This window comes from Bombina bombina, chromosome 8 (assembly GCF_027579735.1).
Source record: "Bombina bombina isolate aBomBom1 chromosome 8, aBomBom1.pri, whole genome shotgun sequence".
Lineage (NCBI taxonomy): Eukaryota > Metazoa > Chordata > Amphibia > Anura > Bombinatoridae > Bombina > Bombina bombina.
The window spans coordinates 312,851,848-312,872,394 of NC_069506.1; the positions used below are offsets into that span (position 1 = coordinate 312,851,848).

The 20,547-nt window shown below is 39.5% G+C and overlaps 1 protein-coding gene across 1 annotated transcript in view; it reads left to right on the forward strand.

Annotated features, from left to right (window-relative positions):
• The window catches only part of JAM3 (junctional adhesion molecule 3), a 195,024-nt gene that overhangs the window by 132,713 nt on the left and 41,764 nt on the right, over window positions 1-20,547 (forward strand). The window contains exons 2-3 of the mRNA XM_053691509.1: window positions 8,226-8,291; window positions 9,456-9,569. Of these exons, the coding sequence (XP_053547484.1) occupies window positions 8,226-8,291; window positions 9,456-9,569 (180 nt within the window). The remainder of the gene's footprint in view (window positions 1-8,225; window positions 8,292-9,455; window positions 9,570-20,547) is intronic.

Here is a 20,547-nt window from a genome sequence, read left to right on the forward strand (position 1 = left end):
TAGATTTTTCTTTGCATAAGTTTTGTAAATGATCCATTTATATAGCCCACCTGGGAGTGTTTTTGTAACAATGTATAGTTTTGCTTATTTTTTTAATAACATTGTGCTGGTTTTCAGACTCCTAACCAAGCCCCACATTGTCAGATGTATATGTGCGTTTTATGTTATCTGTCTTTTCATATGCAGTTAGGGGGGGTCTGCTCTTGTTTTCCCTGCCCCTTTCACAGGGTGTCCCAGCCTAACCTCAACAACAGTGCTAAACTGGGAGCTTCTTAGTAAGTTTAGTAGTGTCCATTACATGGTTACATGAAAATTGGTGTACACTGTCCCTTTTAATGTTTTTAAGACTTAAAATATTGTTCATTTTGCGAGAGAGGAGACTTTTGTAATTTGGTGTATATTTTGCCTGTGCTTTCTTTGTCTTTATTGATTAAGGTGCTTTAGTGAACAAGCAGAAATATGTACTGGATTTTTTCGAACTGTGTAATGCTTATTAAATGCAAAATGTATGTTTATTTCAATAAAATCTGAATTCAAATCGTAATATTTCATTAAAAAATGGTGTTTATCCTTTTTCATATCATGCAGCCTATATATATTTGTGTCTGTATTAGCAAAAAAAGCTTATAGTAAAAGTGTTCATCGTTTCACTGAGAGCTTTTTCTGTGCACAGAGCATATACACATATACACAAATGCCTTGTGTTCATGCATTGACATTGTGTCTGATTACTCATTTTGCATTATGACAAATACGCTCTCTGTGCATGCACAGCATTTAAAGGGACATGAAACCCCAATTTTTCCTTTCATGATTTAGATAGAACATACAATTTGAAACAACTTTCTAATTTTCTTTGTTCTTCTGGTATCGTTTGTTGAAAAGTATAAGCTCAGGAGAGTGCCTGTGTCTGAAGCACTATGTTGCAGCAGTTTTGCTAGATTGTTACTCATTTCACTAGAGGGCAGCACTATTTCCTGTCACATAGTGCTCCAGACTTCTACCTAGCTATCTCTTCAACAAAGAATATCATTATTATCGGTTATTTGTAGAGCGCCAACAGATTCCGCAGTGCTGATAGGAACAATTTGATAATAGAAGTGAATTGGAAACTTTTTTAAAATTGTATTCTCGATCTGTATCATAAGACAATTGTTGGGTTCCATATCCCTTTAACCCCTTAAGTCAAAATTATGTAGATCTACGTCATGGGTACAAAGCCCATTGTTCCAATATAACGTAGATCTACATTGCAGCTTCAGGAGGATCCAGCAGTCACTTGACAGCTGAACTGAGCTTCATATGGTAACATAGTATGATTGGTGCTCCATTACCATATGAAGGCAGATGCCAGACCACTGTGCCTGTCACTGTCTGTAACGTTCATCTGCAGGTGCTGGCGGGAGGTGGGTGGGCGGCCCATCCATGGAGTGGGAAGGTATGGGGAGCTGCACTACAGAAAAGGAGTGGAATGGGGGGGTTGGGGGTGACGTATGTAAAGATTGGTGGGGGTGGGGGGTGGGAGGACTGCTACACTGCAGAAAAGAAGTGGAATGGGGTGGTGGGGGTGCTGTATGTAACTCGTCAGAAGGGGGGATTACTACACTACAGAAAAAGTATAAATGGAAATATGTATAAATTAGGCACTGGCAGACTGGGGAGGGGAAAGAGAGCTGTTTGGGAGGGATCAGCGGGTGGGAAGTGTCAGGTGGGAGGGTAATCTCTACACTAAAGCTAAAATTAACCTTGCAAGCTACCTGATTAACCCCTTCACTGCCGGGAATAATAGAAGAGTAGTGCACAACTGTAATTAGCGGCCTTCTTATTGCCAAAGCCATATATGTCTGCTATTTCTGAAAAAAGGGGATCCAAGAGAATTGCAATAATTGTGTCATGATTGCACAAGCGGTGTGTAAATAATTTGTAAGAAGCCCAAGGTTTGGGGAAAAGTTAATTTTTTAATTTTTTTTAATATCACATTTGGCAGGATAATTGTGGCATGAAATATACCAAAATGGGCCTCGATCAGTACCTCGGGTTGTCTACATTAAAAAAAAAATATATATATAGTTTTGATAGTGAAATTTAAAAAACAAAACAAAAAAACCCCTGCTCTATTTCTGTTTAGAGTGATCGCAAAAATGCTAAAAATTCTCTGGTATTTTGAGGAGATGTAGAGACCAAACGTATGTGCAGTAAAAGCTCTCACTAAACACTTACTAGATAGAAGTATGTTTGCTACGTGTATTACAAAAATGCTTATTTTCCAACTTTGCTTTCTGTGCATTTCAATGTTGTTATAGGATCCTTCTCTGTTAACCATTCACTAGTGAGTGGTTAAAAACCCATTTGTCCAATTTAATCCTCTCGACCTTGGAATATTATCAGACTGACAATAAGAATGTGGGATTTTTTTTGTTTTTAACTCAACGTTCGGGAAATGTCGTTAATTATTTTAGTTTATTCCATATGCAGTTAAAAATAAAGTCCTGAAAATGTACTTCCAAAAATACACATATGGGCGCACAGGGATTATCATTGTCTGATCCTCTCATCTTTAGACACAGAAATGGTGCTAAGCTGACTGAGACAGTTTAATGTTTCTCATGTTTATCTTTCTAGATGAATAGCACAGCCATATCCGGCCTCTTATCTCAGTGTTATACCGCGCAGTAGAAGCGTCCATGCTAGGGCTGCCACCTTTTCTGGGAAAAAAGGCTGACCTACTCATTAGCATACATTTGCATAAATCAGGAACTAAATTGGCTAGGACTGATTTATAATGATCATTTGTTTATAATTAGATTTCAGTTCACTTAGAAGATGTTTCACCGTGATAGCATCTTTATTTTTAAATTTCATCTTTTTTTTTAAATTTCATCTTTATTTTTAACTTTAGACCGGAAAGTTAAAAATACTGCCCATTTAAGTAACATACTGACCGGGTGGTCCTGTCTTTAAAAAATAAATTCTGCCATTATTTAATATGATGCTGATATTCTGCCCTTAAAAAATGAGCAAGAGGAAAGTGTTCAAATAAGTGTAAAGTTCCAACTTAGATAACCTGAAATTAGGTTCTGTGATTTAAGTGTTAGATCTGAACTTAGTGTACTAGGGCTGTATAGGCCCTCCATACTATAGCAACACTTTATAAATGCATTGGACTACACTACACCCTCAAGGCCACTGGTTTTTAAACCTGTTCTCATGCCTCTCTAACGGGCCAGATTTTCAGGATTATTTAGGGTGAGAGCAGGTAAAATAAGTTTACTAATCGGCTGATTGTTTCACCTGTGCTCCAGTTCAGATATCCTCAAAATGTGGCCTGTTAGGGAGGCCTAAGACAGGTTTGAAAACCAGTGATCTAGGTGCTGATCTCAGAACATAGTTACTGATTGGAACTTTAAAGCTCTATATAAATAAATAATAATGATGATAATTGGCAGGTTCAGTATCATGACCTTGATTACCAAGGAAGTGCACATTATGTGCACCATAATTTGAGTGCCTATCTAGGCTTTAAGGTACTAGGTCCATGCTTGAGGAGGTAATCTCAAAGGTTGCATAAAAAGTTGGAGACTCCTATAAAGGTTTTACTGCCACAGTCCAGAGGCGCACACAGAAGAGTGAAGGAGCATTTATATAGAGTGGAGGAGCATTTATATAGAGTGGAGGAGCATTTATATACTGCAACCCTAGAGGCTGCTTTATGACTATTTCATTCTTGCTCCATGTGCTCCCCAGACTGTTCTTCCTTGTGTTTCCCACACCTGCAGTGCCGCACAAACGGTAACTAATATAGCGCCATTTGCTGGGTTGACTTATTACCGTCAACATTCTAACAGGATATTTGTCATTTCCATGTCTCTGTAATATAACCTATATTTCCCATTGTATCATATTATACCGTTCCGCAGCTTCCTACAGTAGCAGGAAGGTACATTCTGTAATTGTGAACTTATAATTATGTTGCCCTTGTGTATAAGCCCACGCATGAATTTCACGCCTCTAATTTACAGATAGCACAGTTATCCCACCCTAATTACCCAGTCTGGCGTGCCGTGTTGAATAAATATAATAAAGCATAAATATTTGCTGTAAATCCAAAGTATATACGCTGCTCTGAAAAGCATGCAGAAATAATTAGTAAATGTGTAATAATAGGTAACGTTAATGTGTTTAATTAGGTTGAAACTGAAATTGTATGCGTGTCTGATATATTTAGCTCCCTTTTTTTAAAGCAGTTTACTTTGTAATAATTATATTGCTCTTGAGATGTTTAACCTGTTAGCTGCTGCAGAGGGCTACAGCAATTTTCTTAGCAATTCTCCTAAATGAGTTCTGGTCATTACAATACTTCTGTGTCTTTAAATAGCCTTTGTTACCTTACGTCATTGCAAGTGACTCATTATCTCATGCTATTTGAACTTGCTCAGAATTTCAGTTATACACCAGGACATCAGCAGCAATATAGAGATGTAAAAAAATGTACACCGAAAAAAAATATTTCTCTATTGTCAGAATTTTTATTTTAGTAATTAAACCAGCACTCCTATGGAGTGAGCACAATAACTGAGAAAAGGGGGAGCAGTCAGCAGAGGCTTAGATACAAGGTAATCACAGAGGTAAATGTGCATTAATATAACAGTCTTGGTTATACAAAACTGAGGAATGAGTAATAAAGGGATTATCTTTCTCTTTAAACAATAACAATTCTGGAGTAGACAGTCCCTTTAAAGAGGATTTATTTCCTAAAGGGACAGTGAACTCCTATGGCAAGACAGCACAAATGTCTCGTAATTACTAGAATAACATTTTATTCAAGTATAAACACTCTGATACACGTTAGATACGTGTTTGCTGCAGTTGTTTTTCAATAGGCAAACTCATTCTTGAGCAATCACCAGTTGCCTTCTTTGGAGTAGCTAATCTAGACTTGAGTCTGAAATTGACAAGGCTACCGATGACTATTACGTTAATATAAAGTGCATTTTTGTAAGTTCTTTCTTATTGCTGAACCTAATTAGGGAAATATATATGTAGCAGGGTTAGCCTTGATAAGTCTTTAGTGTGCATCTCCGGCTCTGAGAATACCTAAATTACATAAAGGGCTAAATAACTAATGAAAGTTTTACGTTGTTTTACTAAACATTTTATATAGAATTCTCAGCTTGCTGTCCCTTTTTAAATAGCAAAATTAATAGCAACATCTTGACTGCAAGAAAGCTGGGCAGCGCATTGTAAAGACAGCTGTGCATTATGGTGCGTTGAGCTCTATACCGTACAAAACCCAAGGGCTTATGCACGCTTTCCCCCATAGACATCAATGGGGAGAGAGTGTTAGAAAAAAAAGAACACCTGCGATCGTGGAATGGCAAATCACTGCAACACAACTCCTTTGATGTCTATGGGGAAAAGAAAGTTACGTTTAAACCTAACACCCTAACATAAACCTCTAGTCTAAACACCCCTAATCCGCCGCCCCCGACATCGCCGACACCTAAGTAAAGTGATTAACCCCTAATCCGCCGCTCCCCGACATCGCCGACACCTAAATAAAGTGATTAACCCCTAATCCGCCGCCCCCGACATCGCCGACACCTAAATAAACCTATTAGCCTCTAAATCGCCGGCCCCCCACATCACAAAACTCTAAACTATTAACCCCTAAACCTAACACCCCCTAACTTTAAATTAAAAGTTACACTATGACTATCTTTAACTAAAAACTTACCTGTGAAAAAAAATAACAAACTATAAATTAACCTAACATTACTATTCTAATAATTTTAATTTTTTTTTACAAATGCCTTTTAGGGGCAATGAGTAGCTTATGTTTTATTTAGACTTAGGTTTTTTATTTTGGGGGTTGGTTGGGTGGGAGTTTTTTTACTTTTAAGGGGTACTTTGTAATATTTTAATGTAAAAGAGCTGTTTAACTTAGGGCAATGTCCTACAAAAGACCCTTTTAAGGGCTATTGGTAGTTTATTCTAGGTAAGGGGGTGTTTTTATTTTGGGTGAGCTTTTTTATTTTTATAGGGCTATTAGATTAGGTGTATTTTTTTTATTTTTATAATTTAGTTTATTATTTTTTTGTAATTTTATTGTTTATTTTTTGTAATGTTAGATCTTCTTTTTTTAATTTTTTTTCGTAGTTTTAGGTTTTTTTAAATTTGTAATTTAGGTTTTTTAATTGATAGTTTTGTATTTTATTAAAATAGTAATGTTAGGTTAATTTAATATTAGGTCTTTTTTATTTCACAGGTACATTTTTATTTATTTTAAGATAGTTATATTAATATATAATTTATTATATTAATTTAAAACTCTGACAGGGTTAACTTGTCTACATCGTTCCGATGTAGACACATTGAAATCCTGCGATCGTGCATGTGATCGCGAGATTTCAATGATGGGATCGGGTCAGGGGGGCATCCCTGTGAAGCTAGGCACGCCCTCCAGACTGCGATCCCATCCAGGAAGCACCGTTGGCTTCAGGGCAGCCAAATGGCTCGGACGTTCTATTTCTGTCCTAACGGCGCTAAAGCACGGCATGGTAAGGACGGAATAGTACGCTGCGATGGCGTTAAAAGGTTAAAGTTAGGGGGTGTTAGGTTTAGGGGTTAATAGTTTAATTTAGTGTTTTGCGATGTGGGGGACCGGCAGTTTAGGGGTTAATAGGTTTGGTTTATTAGTTGCGATGTGGGGGGCTGGCGGTTTAGGGGTTAATAGCTTTATTTAGTGTCAGGGAGCGGCGGATTAGGGGTTAATAGGTTTAGTTTAGTGTCTGTGATGTGGGTGGCAGATTAGGGGTTAAAGGGACAGGCAAGTCCAAAAAAAACTTTCATGTTTTAAATAGGGCATGTAATTTTAAACAACTTTCCAATTTACTTTTAGCGCCAATTTTGCTTTGTTCTCTTGGTAAAGCTAAACCTAGGAGGTTCATATGCTAATTTCTTAGACCTTGAAGGCCGCCTCTAATCTAAATGCATTTTGATAGTTTGTCACCACTAGAGGGCATTAGTTCACGTGTTTCATATAGAGAACATTGAGCTCATGCACGTGAATTTACCATGGAGACAGCTCTGATTGGCTAAACTGCAAGTCTGTCAAAAGAACTGAAATAGGGGGCAGTCTGCTGAGGCTTAGATACAAGGTAATTACAGAGGTAAAATGTGTATAATTATAACTGTTGGTTTTGCAAAACTGGGGAATTGGTAATTAAGGGATTATCTATCTTCTAAAATAACAAAAATTCTGGTGTTGACTGTCCCTTTAATAGGTTTAATATAGTGTTTGCAATGCGGGAGGGTGGCAGTAGTGTACTCTGTAACATTTTAGTTATGAGTTTTGGGAAACATTTTGTTTTGCAAAATCCATAACTACTGGTCTCAGAATAGCGTAAGGGATCGTGTCAGTATAGGCTGTAACGCAAGCATTTTAGCCTGACCGCACAACCTGTAATATGGCGCTATGGAAAATCCTGCACTCAAATGTCATTTTTTGAGTGTGGAATGGAGGGTTGCGTTGTTATCTAGGCCTCTGTTATTTATCTATCTGTTATCTATTAACTATCATTTTGATCTATTTATCTTATCTATCTATCCAGCCATAATGTATTAAACATAAAACACTGGTCTAGTTTATCATATGCATTTGTTATAAATAAATGTGCTGTTGCTGCAGGGGGGGGTATTAGTGCAGCTTTTCTCCTGCTCCAATTCCCGGAGAGTCAGTTTAATATTTGTTTAGAAAATGGGGCTGTGTGAGAAAATTGCAGAAAAATGGAATTCCTGTGTAAATCGCACAAATTATTACTACAGAGGAGAGGAGTAAGAGACATACACATGGGTATAATAGATAGAGAGAATAAATCCTTTTTATATCAAAATGTTTATATAGGATGATTTTTTTTAGTAGGTTGGCAAGTGATGTATACATTTAGTTTTTGTTTTGTTGCTAATGATTTAGTAGATAAATAACCAATAGGAGCATGAGTTCTGTTTTTTAAAGGGCAATTCATAGTCATACTAAAAATGAGTCTCTAGTTATGGCATTATAGCGGCTGAAATGCAATAGTCTTTTGTTTATTTACTGTTTTTTCAGAGGATTGTGTACGGATTAATCTCTTAACCTAGGGAAGAAATAATATTTTGAAATGGTATTTATATTTTCTGGGCTTTTCTCATATACTGTATGTAACACAATCAGTTTTTGTCCATAGGTTGCAGTATTCTGGCTGTGGAGCTTATTACAAGTAATCAGTACCCAGTGACGGAAGAATATCGCAGTAAGTAATAATTAGCTGGTACCAGCCTGTGATGGTACTGCAGCTCCCCCTGTAGGTTACGATGTAAAATGCAATTTGGTACTTAAAGGGACATTCAACTACAGTTACAGGATTACTAATCACAATGCTATTTACTTATTTTAGCTCATTACAGGATTCAGTTGGTAAAGCTCTGTATTGTATACTGGGTGCCGCCATCTTGTAACTCACGTATTGTTGCAGCCTGTGTCAGAAGCAGTGCACTTTTACAGACCTGTGATGTCAGCTTCAGTTAAAGGGACAGTAAAGTTCCTTGAGATTTTTATATAAACTGTTTATGTATAATTTAACTACTTTGCAATATATTTTCATTGTGTGTTTTGCCTCCTTTTCATGTAAATTAGCTCTGATAATTGAGCAATTTCTAATACTCTGAACTTGAAATGCACCTGCTAACTTCTCGAGGCTAACCCTACTACATAATGGTTCCTAATTGGATTTTTAACTGATAACTGCTAATAAATGCATTTTATACTAACTTTGTGACTGGCTAGCCTGGTAGTCTGCTGACTAAAGCCCAGATTGCCTCCTCCAAATTTGTCTAAAGATAAATAACTACAGTAAAAAGTTAACGTTAATTTGTTTTAAAAACATTAAGATTTGAATTGAATGTTATTGTTTAGCAACACAACAGAAATGTCTTGTAATAACAAGGTGTAATAACAAGGTGTTTACTGGCCCTTTAAGCTGACATAATAGACGGCAGAAGTGTTCCATTTTTGCACAGATAAAACATACATCCTCAAACTTGGCCCTCCAGAGGTTTTGGAACTATACTTCCCATGATGCTCAGCCAGCATATAAGCTGGCTGAGAATCATGGGAGATGTAGTTCCAAAGCCCTCTGAAGAGCAAAGTTTGAGGAGGTCTGGTTTAACAGATGCTGCAAGATGGCGCCCCCCAGTGTGAATTTTCAGAGCTTCACTGATTATTGTAAAGGGGATAAAATAAGAGAACAGAAGACAGCAGCGAGCGCAGGAGGAAAATAGCTTGTAACCCTGATACTGTAGTTGTACCCAGCAGTGTCATGTCCCTTTAACGCACTATAATGTAATCAGCATTCTAAAAGGTGAGATTGATTAGTGATCCATATTTTCTTTCTGCTTTTGTTTATTTTGTCTACTAGGTGTCGAGCTGTCCTGTATAATTAAAAGCACCAATACAAATAATCCCAGAATTGAATGGAAGAAAATCCGAAATGGGGACACGTCCTATGTCTATTTTGATAACCAAATTCAAGGTGTGCTGAACTCTGCTTCTGCTTGGGATTTTTTTTTTTGTAATTGGGTAAATGTTTCTTAAAGGGCCACTAAAGTCAAATGAAAGTTTCATGATTCAGATAGAGCAGCAATTTAAAACAACTTTCTAATTTACTTTCATTATGCAAAACGCGCACGTTGTTTTTATATACACACTTTGTGAGGCTTCAGCTCCTACTTGGCATGTGCGACAGTGCCAAATATTATACATATATGCATTTTGTGATTGGCTGATGTCTGTCACATGACACAGGGGGAGGGAAAATGGGATTAACTTTAAAATGTGCCAGAAAATATTCTACTGCTTATTTCAGATTTAAAGTAAGTGCTATTCACTGTCTTTTTATTGTGTATTTGTTAGTTATTCAGTTCTACTGTATTTATTGCTCCTTTAACAAATATGGTCAGAAAAGGCTGCACCTGTCAGACACAGTTGTTCTACAAATTCCCACAAGCAGCGCTGCTTCACATTACAGCATTTTCTTTTCTTTCCTATGGCATGAAGAGTCCACAAATAATTCCAATTACTAGTGGGATATTCACTCCTGGCCAGCAGGAGGAGGCAACGAGCACCCCAGCAGAGCTCTTAAAGGGACAGTCTAGTCCAAAAAAAACTTTCATGATTTAGATAGGGCATGTAATTTTAAACAATTTTCCAATTTACTTTTATCACCAATTTTTCTTTGTTCTTTTTGTATTCTTAGTTGAAAGCTTAACTTAGGAGGTTCATATGCTAATTTCTTAGACCTTGAAGGCCGCCTCTTAAGAATGCATTTTAACAGGTTTTTCACCACTAGAGGGTGTTAGATCATGTTTTTCATATAGATAACACTGTGCTCGTGCACGTGAAGTTACCTGGGAGCCATCACTGATTGGCTAAACTGAAAGTCTGTCAAAAGAACAAATAAAGGGGCAGTCTGCAGAGGCTTAGATACAAGATAATCACAGAGGTAAAAAATATATAAATATAACTGTGTTGGTTATGCAAAACTAGGAAATGGGTAAACAAGGGATTATCTATCTTTTAAAACAATAACAATTCTGGTGTAGACTGTCCCTTTAAGTATCACTTCCCTTACCCATAACCCCCAGTCATTCTCTTTGCCTTGATCACGGGAGGATGTCGAAGATGGTGTCTGAAGATTTTAATCCTTTTATGGGTACTTTTCTCTTACATGGTGTATCCAGTCCACGGATTCATCCTTACTTGTGGGATATTCTCAATCCCTACAGGAAGTGGCAAAGAGAGCACACAGCAGAGCTGTCCATATAGCTCCCCTCAGGCTCCGCCCCCCCAGTCATTCTCTTTGCCGCTCTAACAAGTAGCATCTCCACGGGAGGGTAAAGAGTATGTGGTGTTAGATTTGTAGTTTTTATTTCTTCAATCAAGAGTTTGTTATTTTAAAATAGTGCCGGTTTGTACTATTTACTCTGAGACAGAAAGTGATAAAGATTTCTGCTGAGAGGAAAAAGATTTTAGCATGTTGTAACTAAAATCCATTGCTTTTCCCACACAGGACTGTTGAGTACCGGAGAACTTCAGTTGGGGGGAACAGTTTGCAGGCTTAACTGCTTAAGGTATGCTCAGTCACTTTTTTTCTAACAAGACTTGGTAATGCTAGAAGACTGACAGAAATCCCCATGTGGCAAGGTAAGCCATATTCTCAGACTCAGTATAGAAGGATGGCTTGTTTAAAAGGGCTTAAATCACTGGTGGACACTGTTATGGGGAAAATCGATTATTTTTTAATATAATCTGATGTTTGCACAAGTGTTTGTCATGTTTGGAACACTTTATTAGGGGTTTTATATGCCTGGCATAATTTTAGACACCTAAATTGACTCAGGAAGGCCCCACAACTCCAGAGTGAAGAGGGAGGGGGCCTAATTTTCGCGCCTCAGTTGCGCAGTTGTTTTGCAAGTCAGCTTCATGCAGCTTCACATGTAGAGTCCAGAGATTGTAGAAGGACTTCAGGGAGGCTTATTTCGTTCCAAAACTAATCCCCAAGGAAGGTAGGGCCACAGCAGAGACTGTGGCATCGTGCTGTAGTGTGTTAAACCGGTGGCAGCTTAAATTTGCTCCGGTTTGGGCAATAAGGGGTTAATTGGCTTGAAACTTGGTGTGCAATCTTTTCAAAGCATTAGGATCATATGGTGTAAATTTCATAAAGATCGGATGGTTTTTTGAGATTTGGTAAAAAAGTGGGTGCTTTTTATTATTTAAAGGCACAGTAACGTTTTTTCAAAAAGTGTATTTTTTTGTATTTAAGTGCTATCTAAGTCTGTCTAACATGTCTGAGCCTACAGATAGACCTTGTTCTATGTGTTTGAAAGCCATGGCGGTACCCCCATTGCATTTGTGTTTAAAGTGTGCTAAGGTATCTAAACATTTTAATGACCATGCAGTAACACTTAAAAATGTAGCCCAAGATGATTCTTTGACGGAAGGTAATGAGGATAGTCCTCCTTCCTCTCCCCATGTGTCTACACCAGTTACACCCGCGCAAGCGTTGCCTAGTACCTCTAGCGCATTGGCCCCTATTACATTACAACAATTAGCAGCAGTCATGGATAATTCCCTTGCTGCATTTTTATCCAAACTGCCAGTTTTTCCAAAAAAGCGTGATAGCTCAGTTTTAAGAACAGAGGATGAGCAATCAGAAGCTTTGGATGATTTATCTGTAGTACCCTCACGACACTCTGAAGTGGCAGTGAGGGATGGTCTGTCCGAGGGAGAAATTTCTGACACAGGAAAAATTTCTCAGCGTGCAGAGTCAGATTCATTAGCGTTTAAATTTAAGCTGGAACACCTCCGCGTCCTGCTTAAGGAGGTTTTGGCTACGCTAGATGATTGTGACCCCATGGTGGTCCCAGACAAATTGTGTAAAATGGACAGATTTTTAGAGGTCCCTGTATACACTGATGCGTTTCCGATCCCGAAGAGGGTGGCGGATATTGTGACTAAGGAGTGGGAGAGACCAGGTGTACCTTTTGTTCCCCCCCTATCTTTAAGAAAATGTTCCCCATAAATGACCCCAGGCGGGACGCGTGGCAGACGGTCCCTAAGGTGGAGGGAGCATTTTCAACCCTTGCTAAGCGTACAACTATACCAATAGAAGACAGTTGTGCTTTTAAAGACCCTATGGATAAAAAATTGGAAGGTTTGCTGAAGAAAATGTTTGTTCAGCAAGGTTTCCTTCTCCAGCCAATTGCCTGCATTATTCCTGTAACTACTGCAGCGGCTTTTTGGTTTGAGGTGCTGGAGGAGTCGCTCCAGAGTGAGACTATATATGACGAAGTCATGGATAGAATTCACGCTTTAAAGCTGGCTAATTCTTTTATCACTGATGCCGCTTTCCAATTAGCTAAGTTAACGGTGAAAAATTCTGGTTTTGCCATTATGGCGCGAAGAGCGCTTTGGCTCAAATCATGGTCGGCTGACGTGTCGTCCAAAACAAAATAATTAAACATTCCTTTCAAGGGAAAGACCCTTTTTGGTCCCGAGTTGAAAGAAATTATCGCGGATATCACTGGGGGAAGGGTCATGCCCTCCCGCAGGATAGACCGTTTAAGGCCAAAAACAAGGCTAATTTTCGCTGCTTTCGCAACTTCAGGAGCGGACCTGCTTCAACCTCTGCTGCCGCTAAGCAAGAGGGTAACGCTTCCCAGCCTAAAGCAACCTGGAAACCCTTGCAGGGCTGGAATAAGGGTAAACAGGCCAAGAAGCCTGCGCCTGCTGCCAAGACAGCATGAAGGGGTAGCCCCCGATCCGGGACCGGATCTAGTAGGGGGCAGACTTTCTCTCTTTGCCCAGGCTTGGGCAAGAGACGTTCCAGATCCCTGGGCATTAGAAATTGTTGCTCAGGGGTATCTTCTAGAATTCAAGGACTCTCCCCCAAGGGGAAGGTTCCACATTTCTCGTTTGTCTTCAGACCAGACAAAGAAACAGGCGTTCTTACGCTGTGTCGACGATCTTCTAAAGATGGGAGTGATACACCCAGTTCCAATTGCAGAACAGGACTGGGATTTTACTCAAACCTGTTTGTAGTTCCCAAAAAGGAAGGAACTTTCAGGCCAATCCTGGATCTAAAAATTCTAAACAAATTCCTCAGAGTTCCATCTTTCAAAATGGAAACTATTCGGACAATCTTGCCGATGATCCAGGAAGGTCAATATGACTACCGTGGATCTAAAGGATGCGTACCTACATATTCCTATCCACAAAGATCATCATCAGTTCCTAAGGTTCGCCTTTCTGGACACGCATTACCAGTTCGTGGCCCTTCCTTTCGGGTTGGCCACCGCTCCCAGAATTTTCACAAAGGTGCTAGGGTCCCTTCTAGCGGTACTAAGACCGCGGGGCATTGCAGTAGCACCTTACCTAGACGACATCTTAATACAGGCGTCGTCTTTTCACAGAGCAAAGGCTCATACGGACATTGTTCTGGCCTTTCTAAGGTCTCACGGGTGGAAGGTGAACGTAGAAAAAAGTTCTCTGTCCCCGCTTACAAGGGTTCCCTTCCAGGGAACACTAATAGACTCGGTAGAAATGAAAATCTTTCTGACAGAAGTCAGGAAGTCAAAACTTTTGAATACTTGCCGAGTTCTTCATTCCATTCCTCGGCCTTCTGTGGCTCAGTGCATGGAGGTAATCGGTCTAATGGTTGCGGCAATGGACGTAGTCCCTTTTGCCCGAATTCATCTAAGACCACTGCAACTGTGCATGCTCAAACAGTGGAATGGGGATTATGCAGATTTGTCTCCTCAAATACAAATGGACCAGAAAACCAGAGACTCTCTTCTCTGGTGGTTGTCTCAGGATCACCTGTCTCAGGGAATGAGTTTCCGCAGACCGGAGTGGATCATTGTCATGACCGATGCCAGTCTGTTAGGCTAGGGTGCGGTCTGGGACTCCCTGAAAGCTCAGGGTCTATGGTCTCGGGAAGAATCTCTTCTCCCGATAAACATTTTGGAACTAAGAGCGATATTCAATACGCTCCAGGCATGGCCTCAACTAGCGGAGGCCAAATTCATCAGATTTCAGTCGGACAACATCACGACTGTAGCGTACATCAATCATCAGGGAGGAACAAAGAGTTCCCTAGCGATGAAGGAAGTAACCAAGATCATCAAATGGGCGGAGGATCACTCCTGCCATCTATCTGCAATTCACATCCCAGGATTAGACAACTGGGAGGCGGATTATCTGAGTCGTCAGACTTTCCATCCGGGGGAGTGGGAACTCCACCCGGAGGTCTTTGCTCAGCTAACCCAGCTATGGGGCATTCCAGAATTGGAACACCAAACTTCCCCTTTACGGATCCAGGTTGAGGGATCCCAAGGCGGCATTGATGCTTTAGTAGCGCCTTGGTCATTCAGTCTAGCTTATGTCTTTCCACCGTTTCCTCTTCTCCCTCGGCTAGTAGCCAGAATCAAACAGGAGAAGGCTTCGGTAATTCTGATAGCGCCTGCGTGGCCACGCAGGACTTGGTATGCAGACCTAGTGGACATGTCATCGGCTCCACCATGGAAACTGCCATCGAGGCAGGATCTTCTAATTCAAGGTCCATTCAAGCATCCAAATCTAGTTTCTCTGCAACTGACTGCTTGGAGATTGAACACTTAATTCTAGCTAAGCGTGGGTTCTCTGAATCCGTTATAGATACTCTGATTCAGGCTAGAAAGCCTGTCACCAGGAAAATTTACCATAAGATATGGCGGAAATATCTTTGTTGGTGCGAATCCAAAGGTTACTCGTGGAGTAAGGTTAGGATTCCCAGGATATTGTTTTTTTCTCCAAGAAGGATTGGAGAAAGGTTTGTCAGCTAGTTCCTTAAAGGGACAGATATCTGCTCTGTCTATCCTGTTACACAAGCGTCTGGCAGCTGTACCAGACGTTCAGGCGTTTGCACGGGCCCTAGTTAGAATCAAGCCTGTCTACAGACCTGTGGCTCCTCCATGGAGTCTAAATTTAGTTCTTTCAGTTCTTCAAGGGGTTCCGTTTGAACCTTTGCATTCCATAGATATTAAGTTATTATCTTGGAAAGTTTTGTTTTTGGTAGCTATTTCTTCTGCTAGAAGAGTTTCTGAATTGTAGGCTTTGCATTGTAATTCACCTTATCTGGTGTTCCATACAGATAAGGTTGTTTTGCGTACCAAACCTGGTTTCCTTCCAAAAGTGGTTTCTAATAAGAATATTAACCAGGAAATCGTTGTTCCTTCTCTGTGCCCTAATCCAGTTTCTAAGAAGGAACGACTGTTACACAATCTTGATGTGGTTCGTGCTTTAAAATTCTATTTAAAAGCAACTAAAGATTTCAGACAAATATCATCCTTGTTTGTTGTCTATTCTGGTAAGAATAGAGGTCAGAAAGCGACTGCTACCTCTCTTTCCTTCTGGCTGAAAAGCATCATCAGATTGGCTTATGAGACTGCTGGACAGCAGCCTCCCGAACGAATTACAGCTCATTCCACTAGAGCTGTGGCTTCCACATGGGCTTTCAAGAATGAGGCTTCTGTTGAACAGATTTGTAAGGCAGCGACTTGGTCTTCACTGCATACATTTGCCAAATTTTACAAATTCGATACTTTTGCTTCTTTGGAGGCTATTTTTGGGAGAAAGGTTTTGCAAGCAGTGGTGCCTTACGTTTAGGTTACCTGACTTGTTCCCTCCCTTCATCCGTGTCCTAAAGCTTTGGTATTGGTATCCCACAAGTAAGGATGAATCCGTGGACTGGATACACCATGTAAGAGAAAACAGAATTTATGCTTACCTGATAAATTACTTTCTCTTACGGTGTATCCAGTCCACGGCCCGCCCTGGCAATTAAGTCAGGTTCAAAATTATTTCTTTCATGTAATTAGCAAGAGTCCATGAGCTAGTGACGTATGGGATATACATTCCTACCAGGAGGGGCAAAGTTTCCCAAACCTCAAAATGCCTATAAATACACCCCTCACCACACCCACAATTCAGTTTTACAAACTTTGCCTCCGATGGAGGTGGTGAAGTAAGTTTGTGCTAGATTCTACGTTGATATGCGCTCCGCAGCAAGTTGGAGCCCGGTTTTCCTCTCAGCGTGCAGTGAATGTCAGAGGGATGTGAGGAGAGTATTGCCTATTTGAATGCAGTGATCTCCTTCTACGGGGTCTATTTCATAGGTTCTCTGTTATCGGTCGTAGAGATTCATCTCTTACCTCCCTTTTCAGATCGACGATATACTCTTATATATACCATTACCTCTGCTGATTCTCGTTTCAGTACTGGTTTGGCTTTCTACAAACATGTAGATGAGTGTCCTGGGGTAAGTAAATCTTATTTTCTGTGACACTCTAAGCTATGGTTGGGCACTTTGTTTATAAAGTTCTAAATATATGTATTCAAACATTTATTTGCCTTGACTCAGAATGTTCAACTTTCCTTATTTTCAGACAGTCAGTTTCATATTTGGGATAATGCACTTGATTTAATCATTTTTTCTTACCTTCAAAAAATTTGACTCTTCCCTGTGGGCTGTTAGGCTCGCGGGGGCTGAAAATGCTTCATTTTATTGCGTCATTCTTGGCGCGGACTCTTTTGGCGCAAAAATTCTATTTCCGTTTCCGGCGTCATATGTGTCGCCGGAAGTTGCGTCATTTTTTTTACGTTATTTTGCGCCAAAAATGTCGGCGTTCCGGATGTGGCGTCATTTTTGGCGCCAAAAGCATTTAGGCGCCAAATAATGTGGGCGTCTTATTTGGCGCGAAAAAATATGGGCGTCGCTTTTGTCTCCACATTATTTTAGTCTCATTTTTTATTGCTTCTGGTTGCTAGAAGCTTGTTCTTTGGCATTTTTTCCCATTCCTGAAACTGTCATTTAAGGAATTTGATCAATTTTGCTTTATATGTTGTTTTTTCTATTACATATTGCAAGATGTCCCACATTGCATCTGAGTCAGAAGATACTACAGGAAAATCGCTGTCTAGTGCTGAATCTACCAAAGCTAAGTGTATCTGCTGTAAACTTTTGGTAGCTATTCCTCCAGCTGTTTGTATTGATTGTCATGACAAACTTGTTAAAACAGATAATATTTCCTTTAGTAAAGTACCATTGCCTGTTGCAGTTCCTTCAACATCTAAGGTGCAGAATGTTCCTGATAATATAAGAGATTTTGTTTCTGAATCCATAAAGAAGGCTATGTCTGTTATTTCTCCTTCTAGTAAACGTAAAAAATCTTTTAAAACTTCTCTCCCTACAGATGAATTTTTAAATGAACATCATCATTCTGATTCTGATGACTCCTCTGGTTCAGAGGATTCTGTCTCAGAGGTTGATGCTGATAAATCTTCATATTTATTTAAAATGGAATTTATTCGTTCTTTACTTAAAGAAGTACTAATTGCTTTAGAAATAGAGGATTCTGGTCCTCTTGATACTAATTCTAAACGTTTGGATAAGGTATTTAAAGCTCCTGTGGTTATTCCAGAAGTTTTTCCTGTTCCTAATGCTATTTCTGCAGTAATTTCCAAGGAATGGGATAAATTGGGTAATTCATTTACTCCTTCTAAACGTTTTAAGCATTTATATCCTGTGCCGTCTGACAGATTAGAATTTTGAGACAAGATCCCTAAAGTTGATGGGGCTATTTCTACCCTTGCTAAACGTACTACTATTCCTACGTCAGATGGTACTTCGTTTAAGGATCCTCTAGATAGGAAAATTGAATCCTTTCTAAGAAAAGCTTATCTGTGTTCAGGTAATCTTCTTAGACCTGCTATATCTTTGGCTGATGTTGCTGCAGCTTCAACTTTTTGGTTGGAAACTTTAGCGCAACAAGTAACACATCGTGATTCTCATGATATTATTATTCTTCTTCAGCATGCTAATAATTTTATCTGTGATGCTATTTTTGATATTATCAGAGTTGATGTCAGGTTTATGTCTCTAGCTATTTTAGCTAGAAGAGCTTTATGGCTTAAAACTTGGAATGCTGATATGGCTTCTAAATCAACTTTACTTTCCATTTCTTTCCAGGGTAACAAATTATTTGGTTCTCAGTTGGATTCCATTATTTCAACTGTTACTGGTGGGAAAGGAACTTTTTTACCACAGGATAAAAAATCTAAAGGTAAAAACACGGCTAATAATCGTTTTCGTTCCTTTCGTTTCAACAAAGAACAAAAGCCTGATCCTTCATCCTCAGGAGCAGTTTCAGTTTGGAAACCATCTCCAGTCTGGAATAAATCCAAGCCAGCCAGAAAGGCAAAGCCTGCTTCTAAGTCCACATGAAGGTGCGGCCCTCATTCCAGCTCAGCTGGTAGGGGGCAGGTTACGTTTTTTCAAGGAAATTTGGATCAATTCTGTTCACAATCTTTGGATTCAGAGCATTGTTTCAGAAGGGTACAGAATTGGTTTCAAGATGAGACCTCCTGCAAAGAGATTTTCTCCTGTTAAGTGTGGTCAGTCCACGGGTCATCATTACTTCTGGGATATTATCTCCTCCCCTACAGGAAGTGCAAGAGGATTCCCCCAGCAGAGCTGCTATATAGCTCCTCCCCTCTACGTCACCCCCAGTCATTCTCTTGCACCCAACGAATAGATAGGATGTGTGAGAGGACTGTGGTGATTTAATTAGTTTATTACCTTCAATCAAAAGTTTGTTGTTTTATAATAGCACCGGAGTGTGTTATTCATTCTCTGGTAGAATTTGAAGAAGAATCTACCTGAGTTTTTTTCTATGATTTTAGCCGGAGTAGTTAAGATCATATTGCTGTTTCTCGGCCATCTGAGGAGAGGTAAACGTCAGATCAGGGGACAGCGGGCAGATTATTCTGCAAAGAGGTATGTAGCAGTTTGTTATTTTCTGACATGGAATTGATGAGAAAATCCTGCCATACCGTTATAATGTAAACTCAGCCTTAAATGCAGTAGATGTAGCTGGTATCAGGCTGTCAAGTATGTATATTTTACACTTCAGTATTCTGGGGAATGGTACTTCACTGGATTTATACTGTATGCATAGATTGAACCTATTTTGCAGGGACTTGCAATAGGTTTTTTATAACAATTAATTTATTCAGGTTAAACGTTTTTTTGCTGGCATGTAAAAACGTTTATTTCTCTGAGGTACTGGGTGAAAAAATATTTGGGCACTATTTTTTCCACTTGGCAATAGTTTGGTTTAATTTAAAGCAGTTCACTGATCTCTCTCACTGTTATGTGTGAGGGGGAGGGGCCATTTTTGGCGCTTTTACTACGCATCAAAAAACTCAGTCAAGGTAATCATCACAGCAGAGCTGTGAAGAGTGTAGTTGACTGTGATAAAAAACGTTTATTTGTGTATTTTTTTCTGCTGCCAGGGTTAGTTAGCCTTTGCTAATGGGAACAATCCTTTGCTAAAATTGTATATTTCTTACAAAGTTTTGATGCTATAACTTAATTATTTCCAACTGTCATAATTTTTTCTGTGCTTCTTATAGGCACAGTTCGTTTTCATATTATTGTAAATTACTTGAAAAAGCATTTCCAAGTTGCTAGTTATTTGCTAGTGTGTTAAACATGTCTGATTCAGAGGAAGATACATGTACTATATGTGCTAATGCCAAATTGGAGCCCAATAGAAATTTATGTACTAACTGTATTGATGCTACTTTAAATAAAAGTCAATCTGTACAAATTGAACATATTTCACCAGACAACGAGGGGAGAGTTATGCCGACTAACTCGCCTCACGTGTCAGTACCTGCATCTCCCGCTCGGGAGGTGCGTGATATTGTAGCGCCGAGTACATCTGGGCGGCCATTTCATATCACATTACAGGATATGGCTACTGTTATGACTGAAGTTTTGGCTAAATTACCAGAACTTAGAGGCAAGCGTGATCACTCTGGGGTGAGAACAGAGTGCGCTGATAATATTAGGGCCATGTCAGACACTGCGTCACAGGCGGCAGAACATGAGGACGGAGAACTTCATTCTG